Here is a 16,283-nt window from a genome sequence, read left to right as displayed (position 1 = left end):
CAACCCATTCTCACAAGACAAAAAGTGATGCTGTGCTTTACATCATAAAGGAAAAGAAAATACTGCATGTATCTGGCTGTACTTCAGCTGGTTAGATTGTCTGGAAAGGCTTTTCTCTTCATGAGAAGTATGTACAACTACTAGCACCACAGATCCTCACCTCTGCTGATGGCTACAAGGCCTATTTTTAATTTAACTAAGCACTTCAATCACATCAATCGCATGCACAAGTTCAAATTGCTTGATGGAGAAAAAATGTACTAAGTGATTCAAGTGGTCTGAATTGTCATTTTAAGGCAGGAAGCCTTCTGATTTCCATAGTCTTTGTTCAGGTTTCACTGGATAGTTTGCCAAGCAACACAGAGAAGAGATATGGGTTCTTTTGGGACTGTTTTTCTGAGAGACACTATGGCATTTCATGCTACCTAAAAGTGCTGGATATGACAGAAATCAGCTTGACACACCAAAATAGCCATTTAAAAGCAGACCCTCTAGTGGTACAAATCAGCAAGGCTTGACTTCACTGGAGCTCTGTTAATTTACCACTGTTGGGAATCTGGCTCTGAGACTTTATGAAGCGAAAACTAAACTGAGGAAGCAAAACAAAGATCCTAAAATATTAGGAAATAAAACAGCTTGAGAATGTTATATTTCCCCAAGCATGCAAAAGAGAAGTCTGTACATTATAGTTTCAGTTTAATTTGCGTTTATTTGACACATGTGCAAGCATGCTGCATTTGTCATAGAGATTTTAAAGGCCTGTCTTGAGAAAAATGTCCAAGATTTCTTTTTATATTATTTTTGTTGTGGTTATGACCCAGCTTCTTTCAGCTAAATTTTTAGTGAGGCTGAACCTTGTGCTAAGGACTTTTAAAAAACTAGTGATGAAAAAATCTTCAACCATATAGACAGAAAAATAAAAACAAGAAGGAAGATCTACTGTATGCTGAAGGTTAGTCTGAAACTCAGGATAGCTTAAACGTGGTCCAGTTGTTAAAGGAACACTTTGCCTTATCTTTCAGTAAGAATGATAGTGAACATGAGAATAATTGTAGGATATCTGATTAAGAATGAGGAAGGTTTAACAGAAACAACCATAATTATGGCAGAGAAATGGAGATCTAGGTCTGCTCTTGGACTGTAAAATAACTCTGAGCCTCCAATGTGATGAAACCACAGGAAATCTGAGACAAGTACTGCAGATATACTTTCTTCAGAGTCACCAAAACATTCATATTATTGTACAAGGTACTACCAAGTTGTTTTGTATATGATATACAGCTCTGTGTACAGCTTCCAGGTCAGCCTTAAGTTAATTTGCAATAAATCCAGAGAAGGGATGCTGAAATGACTGATGGAAAGTAGTATAATCTTCTGAGAGCAGTCAAGAGTCATGTCTTGTTTTTCCTCTCAGATAAGACATCTTTTCATAAATGCATATGGGAATCCATAAACAGGATGGGAGTAATAATCTTTAAACATAAAACTGGTACAACATCAAACAGAAATAAACTGGTCATACAAAATTTAACATGGTTAGAATCATTCTCTGATTTCAGTCAGTTTAGTAGGAGTAGAGAACAGAGGGGCAAAAATATCTAATTCTTTCCAGATGGAGTCCAGCAGCCTATGGAAACTGCATGACAGAGTACTGCTGTTCTGGAGATGCACATTCAGGTGTGGTATGAAAATTTTGGGTGCCAAACATAGTCATCTGGTCTAAGAATTAAAAAGATGATTTCTTTACTGAGTTGGGTCCATTAATGCTGTATTTTAGTTGTATGCAGCCAGTCCAAAACATCTGAGCTTCTACTTGTCGCTAAATTTTAATGTGGATGATTTCTTCATTCACTCTAAGCATCAGAAGTTGGACCCAAGTAGGGACGGAAGGCTCTGAAGGTTCAATACTACTGCTCTTGGTGGTGTTGAGAGATTTGGTATGTCTTACTCATAGTAACTTATGTCTAAACAACTTGATAGATACTTTTCCTAATGAAAACAACAAGCTTAATGAAATCCTCCCATTCTTTCTAGCATGTGTTATGTTTCCAGGGGAAAATGTCCAACAAGAGGACACAGTCTCAAGCTGCGCCAGGGGAGGTATAGGCTGGAGGTGAGGAGAAAGTTCTTCACAGAGAGAGTGGTTGGCCATTGGAATGGGCTGCCCAGGGAGGTGGTGGAGTCACCATCGCTGGAGGTGTTCAAGAGGGGATTGGACATGGCACTTGGTGCCATGGTTTAGATAGTCATGAGGTTTAGGGTGACAGGTTGGACTCGATGATCTTTGAGGTCTCTTCCAATCTTCTTGATTCTATGATTCTAAGTTCCTTAGTATTGCAAGGATATAGGATGTTAGTCTTGCCTTCTTCCTTCAGTATTAAGCCTTTTTACCCTTTATATTTTAATGGCATCAACATGATATGAGAATAGTAGAGATGTTTAATGGCCGATATGTATGGAGGTGTGTTTGGAGGAGGTGCTTTCTGAATAAAATATCTATTACAGTGGCAGCCATGGAGAACTGGACTCAGTTTTCTTTGTATGTCCATGATGATTACAGGCAAGAGTTTTACAGAAAGGTGGTTGTTCTTTTGTAAACTTTTATCAGATATAGAATCATAGAATCATAGAATCAAGAAGGTTGGAAGAGACCTCAAAGATCATTGAGTCCAACCTGTCACCCTACATCTCGTGACTATCTAAACCATGGCACCAAGTGCCATGTCCAATCCCCTCTTGAACACCTCCAGGGATGGTGACCCCACCACCTCCCTGGGCAGCCCATTCCAATGGCACCAAGTGCCACGTCCAATCCCCCTTTGAACACCTCCAGGGATGGTGACTCCACCACCTCCCTGGGCAGCCCATTCCAATGGCCAACCACTCTGACCTCCAGCCTAGACCTCCCCTGGCGCAGCTTGAGACTATGTCCTCTCGTTCTGGTGCTGGTTACCTGGGAGAAGAGACCAAACCCCTCCCGGCTACAACCTCCCTTCAGGTAGTTGTAGACAGCAATGAGGTCTCAACACATGAAGTCAAATCAAATTCAGCCAGACATTTCCTTGAGCTCTATTAAAGTTTCTATAGATTAAATTTCAGTCTTTCTTCAGGCATCACTCAAGTGGTACTTTAAAGCCTATACAAAGAAATCTCTAAAAATTGATTGAGTGTAATTACAGATTGATCCTAACAAATTATGTAGTCTGCAAATTTTATTAAATCAAATAATTTACTCTTGTACCCTACTAGGGGGAAAAAAAAAAAAAAGGAAAATGACCACAGGAGTTCCTTTCAATAAAACTAGTACCACTTTGAGCACAAAAGAACTGCTGAAGTGAAACAGTTGTGACTGAAAACATGTGACAGGTTACAAATTTGCCAGCAGTCCAGAGGACTTTAATTGTGAGTGAACTTTCATTTACTGTTTTCCTCACCATAGAAATTAAAGCAACTCTCACAATACTAAACAAGTCAAAATAGCAGGCAAACTAAATGAGCAGAGCAACTTCCTGTGATTCTTTTCTTACACATTTGGTAGAAAACAGCCAAAATGCCAATCCAAATTCCATTGAAGTCAATGGGAAGACCAATGAGCAGTGAGCCAGGCTCTGGGTCCTGTCCTTCTCTTTTCAAGAAAAAAAAAATTGTAATAAAAAATGTTACTGTCAGGGTTTTCCTCCTTTTTTTCACACATACATTGGGAATATGCAGAAGGATGGAAACTGAACTCAAAATCTTAGGGGAGGGAAATTTCATTACAAATCTGGAAGCTCTGAAATCTCTTGATCACTTCAGAAAGTGACAATACAACCAAGAAAATAAACCAAACATGGTATTTTATCAATGCAGCCGCCATGTCAGTTGAATAGAATGATAGGTTATTGGCATGACTTTTTGGTTTATTTTCAAAAGTTTTCATTCAATAATCAACATTGATCATATAACCAAAAAGTCAAAGAATTTGATCATGATATTCAGTTTTATGTATGTCTTAATCAAACTTGGGGTGATAAAATATTAGAGGATTACAGTATTTTTCATTCTCTCTGCTGACATCAAAACAACTTAGTGGTTCTTGGGCTGTCTGGAAAAAAAAACACAGTAAAATTGTTTGGGGGTTCCATTAACAGCATCACTGTTTTCACTCAATCCAGTGAATGACTGTGTTCTCCAAGAATATCAATTTGAAGCTAGAATAAGAAGAAGGGGTGCATTATATTTTTAAAAAGAGTGCTGCTGATTTGTCTTTTGAATACCTGCTCCAGAATTAACTTTTAAATGCTCAACACTTCCAGAAAGGTGAGTCTTGAGAATTTGTCTGTGTTTTACACTTTCTCTCTTCAAATACTTGGAAACAAGTCAAGCTTCTTAGGCATCATCTGAATGTTCTTCCAGGCAAAGTTCCCACACTAAGTACTTCTGTAGTACTACACTAAGTACTTCAAACCAGTCTCAGTATTTTAAGTAGAAACTGTATATGGAAATACAGGATATTGAATTACGGAGGGCAACCATCTTGTTAAAAGCCAAAATTAGTTATTTTTAGGCTGATTGAATAAATTCTTTAGTTGCATTGTACTGATACATTTTTAAAAATCCAGGTATTTAAATCACAAGAGATATTTCTGTAATTAAAGGTAATTACTGAACTTAATTAAAATATTTTATTTAAAGAAAAAAAATTGCACATCTTCAATCACACTGTTAAGATCAAGCATCAAGAAGTACTTGAAATGAATCAACCTAATAAGCAGCAACTTATGAATAACATACTGGAAGGGACATTTTTATATCAAATTTTACTTCAGCCTTTCTGCTTGAAATAGGTCTCACAAGATTTTCAGGACAATACTGGTCCTTAAAATGTCCAATTCAGAGCTTTTTAGAGTATATTCTAAAATCAGCTCAGAAGGATATGTCAGATAAGAGCCTAGACAGAGAACAACGGGAGGATGATGAAGTGCATAGGCACTTTCAATGGGATATGGCTAGGAAACAGAAATTTTGCCTTAGCAAAAATGTCACCTCATGAAAACAGAGCTGTTTCCAAAAAACACAGACTTCTAAGATAATTTTAAGTTGCTAAGGCTTTTGGGGGGAAGAGGAAAGGAGAAAAAAAAAAGGAAAAAAGGAAAAAGAAAAGGTAGATGACTAATAATAATAATAAATTAAAAAAAAAAAAAGAAGGAAATTAAAAGGATGACAACAAACCCTCTTATGGAACACTATTATCTGAAAAGATAACCTGTTTGCTAGGGCATTCCCCTGACAAACATTTGGGCTTTAGTCCTGTCATATACTTGTATTTATTTATTAGAAGTAGATCCCCATCAAAAGAAGTAACGGAGTATTGCAGTACTACAGCCCAGAAAGGGCTCTGACCTAAGTCAGTGTCCTCCTCGAGGAGGATTAAGCTGAACCCATTGCATCCCTCTTTTTTTTTTTTGCTGCACAGGCTGCCAGGGAAAGGCAGACAATGCCCCTAACGGTTCAAAGGATAATTGACCATGTCACACAAAACAAGCCATTTTTACAGTAAGGAGGTACAAAAAAAAGGCCATAGCATAAATAAAACATTTAAAAAAAAAGTTAATAGTTCATATGTAAGTAATTGCATCTTGGTTTAGTTTTCTGGTTTGGTTTGGTCTCGGGCATTTGTTGTGCTTATTTTCCCCAGTAATTTCCAGTCAGGACTGGCAGCAAATGACTCACCTGCATTCACAGATGAGTATAGCCATAAAGCCAGCCTACAGCTCCTTTTCTCCATCCTGTGCTTTAATCACAAAAAACATCCCCCAACCCAACCTTTTGAGTACAGCACTATTCAAAGCACTAGGCAAATGCAAGGCCAAACAGCTTTCCCTTATATCTGTAGAAATTGCTATAACAGAAGGATTGAAATCAGATATTCCAACTACTCTTTCTTCGTGGGTTCACAAGTTCAAGGCAAAGCAATAGTAAGTGGCCCTGGAGAAAGCTACATCCACTCTCCCCAAAATGACAGGAACGTGATGATTAAAGTAGTTTTTGAGAGTTCATCTCCAGGAAACCAAACTGTCAAGTCCAAGGGGCTGCCAGTATATTCCTATGTCTAAGGAGAAAACCCCTGTGGGTCATTTTCTGGTCAGCAACACTTTAATTATTTCCTGCATACTACAGAATACACATGGATTCAATGGATAGATACAAATTAGAGAAAGTATTTATGGGTTCCTGGGCATGGCTTTTTATCTCAAAATCTGGGATTTATTATGGGCAACTTCATGCTTCCAAAAGATTTGCGGGGACCATATAAACATATATTACATCCATTACTGAAGCTGAGGAGGGCTTTTTCTGCAGCTGGCTTCTTGTGTACCAAGTTATGGTGAATGCCTAAAATCCTTAATGTATGTCATCAGACACTGGCATGCAAACACCAGCCTGGCTGACAACTTATCTAATAAGCAAATCAACAGTAAATGAGGAGAAGAGAAGATGAGTGACCCAATGAAGAACCCACAATTTATCATTTGGGATGTTTTATTAGGCAGTTTGACAGATTTCCTGCCAGTTAACTGATTAAATTTACATTTCCCTATTTTTAATCTTTAATTTATTTCATACTCAAATATGATTGTTAGCTATTAATCAATAAGGTTTAAAGTGTCTATGATTAATGGGCAATGCCTTCAGTATAATTTAGAGATTCTGTGATGCTGGGATTTATCTGGCTCTAGAGATTGCAGGATTGCTCTGAGTGCTCGTTCCTTAGTCACAATAAAGTGGGACCAGGAGGATTGATGAGTGCCAGTGGTGTGACAGAATGAAATGGAAGCAGCTATTAAGGATCTGCATAAGATAATGAAGAAAAAGAAATCAAAGAGTTAACAAGACTATGCTTTCAATGGAAGTAATGGCATAGATTAATGAATCTCTGTGCTACAGCTACATAGCAATTTATAGTATCTATACGAAATGAAGAAAACAAACACATGAATGAAATAACCACCTACGGCTCTGCTGGGATGTGAAGATTCAGGGCTATAGGGGTGCCGCGCTGATGGCGAAGGGTTAATGGGAGCCCAGCTGCAGGCAGAAGGACCTGAGGAAGTACTGGACTTGTAAGCTACAGATCGGGTTAGCAGTGAAAGCGTTAACGTGGAGCCTCCATGTATTGAGATGTTAATTGTCGAGACAGTGTATTACTTGAGGAAAGTGATTTGATCACTTGAAACTCCCTCTAAGGAGGCACGCTTGTGTCCCTTCCATCTGTCGGACTCTGTGAAAGATGACGAATTGAGCTCAAAACTCACGTGTGATGAAGTCAGGGTCCTTTCCCGGCCGGCAGATCCCTGCTGCCATGCCCACCTGGCAGAGGGGAGCTCCGCATTTCAACTTTCCCTCTGAAACCCAGGAAGCACAGTAACCTGTTACTTGCTGCTGCTCGCTCATTGGGGTTTTTTTTTTTTTTTTTTGGTGTTTTTTTTTTTTTCCCCTCCCCATTTTCTGCCTCAGCGCTACAACTGAGTCATTCTGTTGCCCATGGCTCGTGGGTATACAGTGCTCCTGCAGCGTGCTGCATTATTCCCCAGTTCATCTGTCAATGTTATTTTCAGCTAATGCAGATGTGGGGTTCGCTCACCGTCGCTTTGTAGACACTTGTCGAAAACCATTTGGAAAACCTTAACTATGCATAAATCTGCAGAGTGAATGTTTTCTTTCATTCACTTGGTCCTATTATTTGATTTCTTGTAGGCCTCTGCTGCAGAGATGGAGAAAATAAGGTAAGGGAGACAATTTATTTACATCTCATTATAGAGAAGAAATGTTCAGTTGCACAAAAGATGATACAGGCGATTAGAAAATATTTTGCTCAGTCTGCTCTGTGTAAAATACTGGATTGTATGATGATGCAAGGGAAGCTGTGTTTTAGAGACAAAATAAAAGGAATGTGGTTATTCTAGTAAATCTGTTACAGGGTTGTCAATTCAGGAAACGTGTTTTACACACAAATGTTTTATTGTCAGCTGCACAGGATATTTGATTATATAAATGTTGTACTCAGTTGCCCATTTACTGCAAGAGCCTGCCAATCCATTTAATGAGGAAAGTGGATCAATAATTCATAAAAAAAAACTGAAGAAAATATAGGCTTGACTTCAAAGCATCTAATTACTGTGGCTTGTTTCAATACAATGCTGTAACACTGGTGTTCGATTTTTGTTTTATATTGTATACCAGCCAGATAAATCTTGTCTCCTCCGTGTTTAAAATGTTGTCATGCTGTACCAGTTTCTCAGCACATCTCTCTGCTTTAAGCAAAAGGAGATGGCTTTTATAAGCATAAGTTTTTCATCTCATGTCCAAGTGCAAGTCTGCTTTGGGGGGATATTGCTTTTGTGTATGTTGCTGAGAAAGGAAAAAAAAAAAAAAAAAAAGGCATTCCAGCCTTTTTTTTTTTAAAGGCAATAAAATTGTGTGTTTGAATAAAACCCAAGGTATTACAAAGTGATAAGCTGAACTTTTTACTACCCTTTTTTATTTTAATAACCCAAAATGCTGGCCATTCTCTTACTTGGTTTAATTAGACAAGCTCAAATTCCTCCTTTGAACCTGGAAACATCGGTTAGTGACAACTGTTGTCCAAGCACAACTTTTTAGATTTCTAGAGTTTGGAATGGCTATCCTGCATTATTAGAAATGCAGAAAAGTTCTAAAATTATGGAAATAACTGGGTATGAAATGGCAAATGTAAAAGAACAGACAATTGACCAAGTGTTTAATGAATTCTGGGCTAGAAAAAAAATCCTGTTTTTCATTTGTGCAAGAGGAGGTTATGTCGCTTACTGTGGACTTGGAAATGCATGTTCAAAAGTTGCTAACAGATTTTATTTATAAAGTGCTTCAGTTGCACTACTTTTTTTTTGGGGGGGGTAGTGTCTTATATTGATGAAGGTTTTATAACTTTGGAGCTGAAAGAAAAAATTCCATGCAATGTATTTTGCAATGTGCTTTGCCTGTGTATAAGCACTATAATGCTAGAGCTGCAAGTTTTTCCTGAGTAATGACTGAGAAAGCACCTTAAGAGTCCTGTATTTAGTCAAAATTTCAAACAAGATCGCATATGGTAATAACACACTTATGTCATGAATAAATCTCTTAGAAGATGCAAGCAAATATATATTTATGTGTTTGCTTGATAAGCATGTGTGCACATATACAATACTTGTAAAACTTTCTTGAGCATGTTTTGGCCTTTGCTTTTAGTAAACAAGCTCTTACCACACTTGTAATAATAGGCTGCAAAGTACAAGTTAATGAGCTCAGGAATGTATTGAAAAGGGAAAAATTTGCTGTCAGAAGTAAACAACCATAAACTTCCACTTTTCTAACACCCTAGTTTTACAGCTGTGAGGCATGCAGCAATCCTTACCTCAGTTTTTCTTGAGCATTATATAGATGGAAAAGCCCATGCTGCCTGCTGAAAGAAGTGGGAGTTTAGCTATTAACTCCAACAAGGGAAGGGTCAGGGTGTGTCAGGAGTTTAATGAGGTTTTCCGTTTACAATTCTTGTGTGCCAAAATTGCTTCTGATGGAGGCTCATCCCCATCACGCCAGCCAATACAAGGGCAGTGCAAAGGCTCCCTATATTTCTGGGGGGCAGATCTCTCCTGAGATCCATCACAGAAGTTGTGCTGCTCCAGCCTGAACTTTTCCTGTCTATAGTGATCATTTTGGATGCAAACTGACAGAACTCTTAGCAATTTAAAATCTGGAGTAGTTATTGTAAATACCCAGTGAACACTCAGATCTGAGAGAATTAGGTTGTTCTTAAACCTATCTGAGTCTGGCACCCCAGAAAAAAAACATATTACATTGCCATTTAAGCACAATAGCTTCAGAGAGGCCATGAAGAGAAACATCCTGAAGCTAGTGGAAGGAAGAAATAAACAAAAGGGAAAATGGCAGGTCAGGTGTTTTTTGTTAAAGCCATTCCCACACAATACCTGAATATAAAACATATCTAACATATCTATCCCCTGGGCCCAGGCCCTTCTCCATTCTCTTCTTGCAATCAGCTGAGATGTCCATCCCACATGAGCTGGGATGGTATTGGCCCAAGGACTAGGGGTGATTCCACAGCAGCTACAGAGCTGGGGTACACAGAGTGTACAAGGGTCCTGCAAAAGAGACAGGAGAAGGGGATCAGGAATTCCCAAAAATGAAACCAAGTGAAACCTTGCTGGAGAAAAAGGAGAAGAGGAGAAAGCTGGCTATTCACAGGACAACCTACATAGCCAGGTTGAAAACTCTCAGGGTTATAGAGGTCCATGTTTGCATTCCTTAGTGCACTTCAATATAAGAAGGTCTTTTAAATATGAAAAACAGGCAGAGAGTATCACACTTTTCAGAAGAGTTGCTCCACACCGACCATCCTTGGGAACCCATAGGGCCAAATGTTATAAGAGGGCAGTTATGGAAGTCTTAGAGTGAGCTTTGCATATTCTCTAGCACAGTGCATCTGGAGCACCCACAAGAACTGGGGTTGTCTCTCTCAGACAGAGAGGCAAATGCAAGAGCCTGTGTAATTGATCCACTGATGACCCATGCTTTACTGAGCTCTGAATTCACTGAGCTAGGGCAACACAAGCAACGAATAATACAGCAAAATAATACATCTCTTAGCGTTGCCGTCCTTCACTCCTCTGAGTGGAGGAATCTAGCTGGGAAGACACAATTTACCTCATGTAATGTAGTAATATATTCTCCTTGCAGACCACAGGGCCACTGTGACCTGCAATGTCACATCCTGTTCTTTCCTGCAGGGGCTGGGCGTGACTGTTACAGGTGCAAGGAGCAGTAGGCAGCAGAGGTGGGAAGTTATCAGTATTCAGTCTGACACAGGGAGAACTTCCTCTAGAATTGGAAACATGCTATTTTGTGGGAAAAAAAAAATCAGCTAGAAGGATCAGTTACTGCAATGAAGTCTTCACACTGTGAAGAATTCTTAGCAGTACATAGTGTTTCTAGCATCTCAAGGAACCAATACATTAGGCAGGAGGCAAGGCTAACTACTAATCACAAACCTCTTAAGTATCTGCATTTATGTAGGTTGGCTGTGTATGGTTACACAGTCACTTTAAACATTAATTACTTCTGATTACACCCTTATAAATAAAGTTTTCTGAATCTGATTCTTTTTCATGTCTATAAACAATGATTTAAAGTACATTTCAAATATACCTATACTATCTTATTTTGACTCTTAGCAGTTGCTGTCTTTGGTGTATATGTTCAAGATGAGCGCATCCCTTCCAAGTCTGATTCCTTGCAGCTCTGTGGTGGCTGGAACATAAAATTGCAAGCACTCTGGAAATTGCTCCTTTAAGTCAGCTTGAACCCATAGCATGGCTAGATGTCAAACAAAAGAACACTGTAACTCCTGTACAAACTCCTGGTAGCTTTGTATTTACTTCCATGTAATTCTACTTGAAATACAGGTTATAACAATCAGCTTTTTTAGGGGAAAGGTTTGGCATAAGATACCTCCAGATATATTTTTGTGTAGAAACATTGATCAGATTCTCAGTGTTTCTTACATGTATGAGTACCTCATTCCATGAGAAATGCTGGTTAAGGGGACAGAGATTGTTCAATAAAAGCTCTTTTGTTCCTTCTTTTGTTCTTTCTTTAGTTCGTTCTTTTGTTCTTTCTTTTGTTCATTCTTTCATTCATTCTTTTGTTTGTTCTTTCATTCATTCTTTCATTCATTCTTTCTCTTTTTTTAAGTGCACTACTAAAATTTCAAAGGCAATTCAAAACTCTGCAAATCCATATTCATAGTTCTGAGATTTTCAAGATCTACAATAGACTGAACTGTGTATCTAGAAGTACATAAAATAGGACACATCAACACCATCAACTGCCAGGCTCAAGTAATTAGTGCCTGCAAAGAAGTGGATTCTGTTTTCTAGATTGCAATGTAACCACAGTATTCCTCAACTGAGGATTAATTTATTTTGGTATCATCAATAGTGGCTCTACGCCAATCATCCAGGGATCTCCAATAAAAGTGATCCATGTCTCAAGGAAACTGTAAGGTAATGTCTTCATTTCATTGTAGTGTTTCAGAACACATGAAAGAGATCTGTTTTATTCACACATCTGGTAGTAAGTCAGCATCTTGATTCAAGTCTCTTGAATTTTCAGATCTGGACTTTTCTCAAGCATGTTTGACTTAATCTGTGGTAAGGAAAGAATGTCAGTCCTTCAAAAGGAATATCAGAGAAATGTGAAGTCCTAGAGAAAAGTTTCAGTGGCAGTTTAGTGAAAATGTGAATACCTTTCTAACTGTTCACTAGATCATGCAGCCTTCCTTGCACTCAGTATAAATATAGCCCTTTTCATATGCTAATGAACACATTGCAATTTCCTGCCATCTCCACCTTGTCCTTGTTCCTTCTTTCAGCCTATATCTACATTAGTTACTTGAACATAAGGAGAGGACCTTTTTATCTAGAAAGTTAACCAAAAAACATGGTTTACTTTATGCTAAGTCTTGTCTTCACATCCGTAGCTGATAAAAAAGGAACTGGAATTCCTTTTAAAGGGGCACAGGACAGTAGCAGGATTGTGCAAGCAGCAGCTCCAGCATCTGCTCAGCATTACCTGCAGGCTCTAGCTGATGCTTGGACTTGAAACCATAGCTGAAGACACAAGCAAAGAGATAGCACAAGGAAAGCTCAGAAGAAACAGGGCATAGGGAAATGATGATGTGAAAGCACCATGAGTTTGGAGTCATTAGAAGTCAAGGTAGAAAAGTCACCTAGCTGGGTGAATTTTGGTCCATTTAGAAAGAGGGAGGAAGAAAAAGGAAATCAAAATGAGGCTTTTCATTTTTCTCTGCCTTGCAAGATGATTTTGTGTCGGACCTAGCAGCAGTAGCAGCCCTGTGGTACTATTAGCAGCACACTTGGTTTGTTCACGCTGCCAACCAAGGTGTGACTGCAGCACAGCTAAACCACACATTTCTCTCCCCTCAAACACTGAGCTTTAAGTTTGGTGTTTGTCAAGAATAGCAAAGGGAACAATGGACACACATGGATATGTTTAGGTCAGTTGCAGTGCAGAATCATCCTGATGTACCTATGCCAGCACCAATGAGAAACTTATTAATGTTGTTAGGGGCATAGTATGCATCTGTAGCTCATACTAAAGTCACTCACATGTCATTTCCACTATTGCTGTCACCTGTGCTAGTCATTCAAGTCAGCACCACAGCTGAGGCAGGAGGGTTACTGTTATGTTGTCCTACAACCCTGTGCACTGAAGAATGATATAAAAGGCAGTGACACTGCAATGGAAATAATCATCTCCAGTCATCTGTTGTAACTGTTGTGTTATAATATCTTCTAGTTCTAGATAAATATTGAGCGGAGTAAAGGTCTAGCAAACAAGAAACAGAACAGGAAGAGAGAGCAGAGCAGATTCAAGTTGAATGAAGCAAGGCATAGCTGTGTGAAGGGTCCTGCAGAGGCAAATGGAAGCAAATGGAATCTGAAGAGACCAAGGAAGTAGGTAGGAGGAGATGAGACATGCCATCAACTGAGAGCTGCAGTGAGTCACAGAGAAGAGGCTGGACCTAGGTAATACCAAGCTTACAAATAATGCTCTGCCTACCTCTTTCTTGCAAGGCAAAGTGCATCACTAAGCAATAATGTATAAGCTTCACAGGAGATTTAAAAAAAAAAGTTTGGTTTTTTATAGTGTTTGTGATTAGTTCAAAACTTTGTCTCATAGGGAGTACAGATTCCAGAACATTTTCTTTTTCTATTGTTGGGTTGCCTCACCCCACCTCGAGATGCAATGGTCATTGATAGTGAGAAAATTAAAAGGTTGGCAAATTGGGTGCTCTCTGTATTCCTTGTATTGCTGATAATGACTAGGCTTCAGTTATCTAAATGTCCTGGCCAGAGCTATTGGGGGAATATATACTGAACAGTGAGAGCGACAACTTACAAAGCAAACAGTGGCAATGACTACAGCAGCAACAACAATTTTATAAGCTCAAGAGTGTAAGAGGTTCCAAGCTGCAGACTCCAGATGGTTCAAGGGTAGTATAGTTTGTGAACCACACTTGAGTTTGCTCTGTGATGAAATCAAGCACAATTTGAATGCTTGCTGCTGCTAGAATGCACAGACTGATGAAAGGAACAAGATAACTTGCCTGCCACACTTTATTACAGGCTTTTGCAATTGCCAGCTCTGCTGCTGCTGGCATAGCTTAGGCAATTTAATTTAGCAATCAGTTCTTGATTTACACACAAATGATGGTAGAATGCATTCAGATAAAACCTCTGCAGCACCATGTTTGAGTCAATGTTCTTTAAAAATCAAAAGCATCTGAAATATATAAAAACTATAAAGCTTTTCACACTTAAAAAAATAAAAATTGAAGGGGCTGAATTGTGTTAATGTTTCAGTGATAACCCTCAGCCAGCTTAGCTTGAAGTACAATGTGCTGAAAAACAAGGCACAGTGAGCTATAATGATGCTTTTTGGAATTCATGACTGTGAGGGATGTATAATTTACAGAATCCTCAAGCAGGATAACAGGATCATAAGTGCCTGTAGCTTCGTGCTGGATTTCTCTCATGTATGTGACCATTCTCCTGCTCATGTAAAATGCACAAGTATTGTTATTCAATTCTTCCAGGAGTGAAAAGATCCACCCCATTGAGCAGTGCACAGAGTCACTGCTCATCATGTCCTTCATAGTAACGTTTATACTGGAATAAGAAGGGCACATGCACTTATATTGCCTCTTAAAGCATTATTTTCTTCATATATGCATTTGTAAAGGACTGAGAAATCTAGCTTCCATCCTGAATCTGCCCAGCTGTTACTGTGTGAGCAAAACCATAACTGAGAATTTGTGTGCCATAGAACATATACAGATGTCATGCTACTGACTTGCACCTAGAAAGGCAAATGATACTTGAGAGGAATATTATTGCAGAGCAATAGCTGACTGACTTAACATGGCATACTGGGATGTCATGACTGCACAAATGCTATTTCAGCTACTCAGAGCAAAATGAAAATTTTTTGCCATCTCACCTTGATTTTTCCCATCTTTAAAATAACAAGGAAAAAGAGGAGGAGGGTGTCCTAGAAAAAAAGAGGCATTTCAAACTTTTGATGGAAGCCACTATGCTCATCATGGAGTTCCTGCTGTGCTACAAAGACCTTCATGTTTACAAGACATTCTCATGACTCATCAGCTCCAAAATGCTGCCCTCAACAAGACCAAGTTTCATATTTATGCTGGAGCAATGGGCCTTACCTTTGAAATTTTCGTACAAATCAGGTCAAACAAATGAGCTCATTTTTAGTTTCTGTTACCTGAAATTGCCATTTAGACAAGAGGGTCAGTTTCAGGAGATACTCTATTTTTAAGGCTTTCCAAGAGCTATACTGGAATTCCCAGCAATGCATGGCAACTTAATCATCTCCCACACCATCTCTCAAGAGCTCCTTCTTGCAGTAGGCATTTTGAAGAGAGAAGCCATCCACACTCCCCTTTTCTGTGCATTTCTGTTAAAAAAGTGTTACGTCTATGTGCTGCCATTTAACTCAGGGCTACTGTCTTAACCAAGATACTGCACAAATTAAGACAGTTTTCAATGCCTCACCTGTACAGAGTAGCCTACAGCTAGAAAATGTCTGTATATCTGTATAATTGGTCTTTCTGGCAAGAAGTCCTACAGATGGAGGTGCTTGAAATGACGTTTAGGTAGCACTAAATGTAAGGCAAATGACTTTGCACACAAATATATAACTAAGTTTGTAACTCTGGGTAATTTTGGGATATTATATCCTCTCTCTGTCCCATAACAAGGGAGTAGTATATTCAGGGAATTAATCAGAAACAGTCCAGACCAACATGTACCAAATATATTCCACTATTTAATGCAGATCTATGGGTGACTGAAAATATATATTTTGCAGCTCTGCTCAATATTCTTAGCAAGTCAGTGGGAAATTAGTAACAAAATACCTTCACAGAGAGAGAGAGGCACATCCTTTATGATGAGGAAAATGCTGCTTTCTATAGGGAAGGATTTTTAGACTGCATGTAACCAATCTATAGCACTTAAACAGTTCTATTTGAATTCAAAATAAATTCCATGCTTAGTTTTGACTCTCGGCTTGTGAACAGAAATTTATTTGTATTCTGACTTAGATTGATGAAAGACAATTAAAGAGTGAAAGATAAAGTGAGATAAGTATTCTGAAGG

General features: G+C 38.7%; 1 protein-coding gene across 1 annotated transcript in view; it reads left to right on the top strand.

Annotated features, from left to right (window-relative positions):
* BEGAIN (brain enriched guanylate kinase associated) overlaps window positions 1–16,283 on the top strand; it is a 147,552-nt gene that overhangs the window by 26,676 nt on the left and 104,593 nt on the right. Inside the window, exon 2 of the mRNA XM_054400469.1 lies at window positions 7,738–7,766. Coding sequence (XP_054256444.1) covers window positions 7,738–7,766 — 29 coding nt within the window. The remainder of the gene's footprint in view (window positions 1–7,737; window positions 7,767–16,283) is intronic.

The sequence above is a fragment of the Indicator indicator genome, chromosome 4 (genome assembly GCF_027791375.1).
Source record: "Indicator indicator isolate 239-I01 chromosome 4, UM_Iind_1.1, whole genome shotgun sequence".
Taxonomy (NCBI): domain Eukaryota; kingdom Metazoa; phylum Chordata; class Aves; order Piciformes; family Indicatoridae; genus Indicator; species Indicator indicator.
Note: the sequence above shows the minus strand (reverse complement) of the source record. Positions and strands in the feature narration are given on the sequence as shown.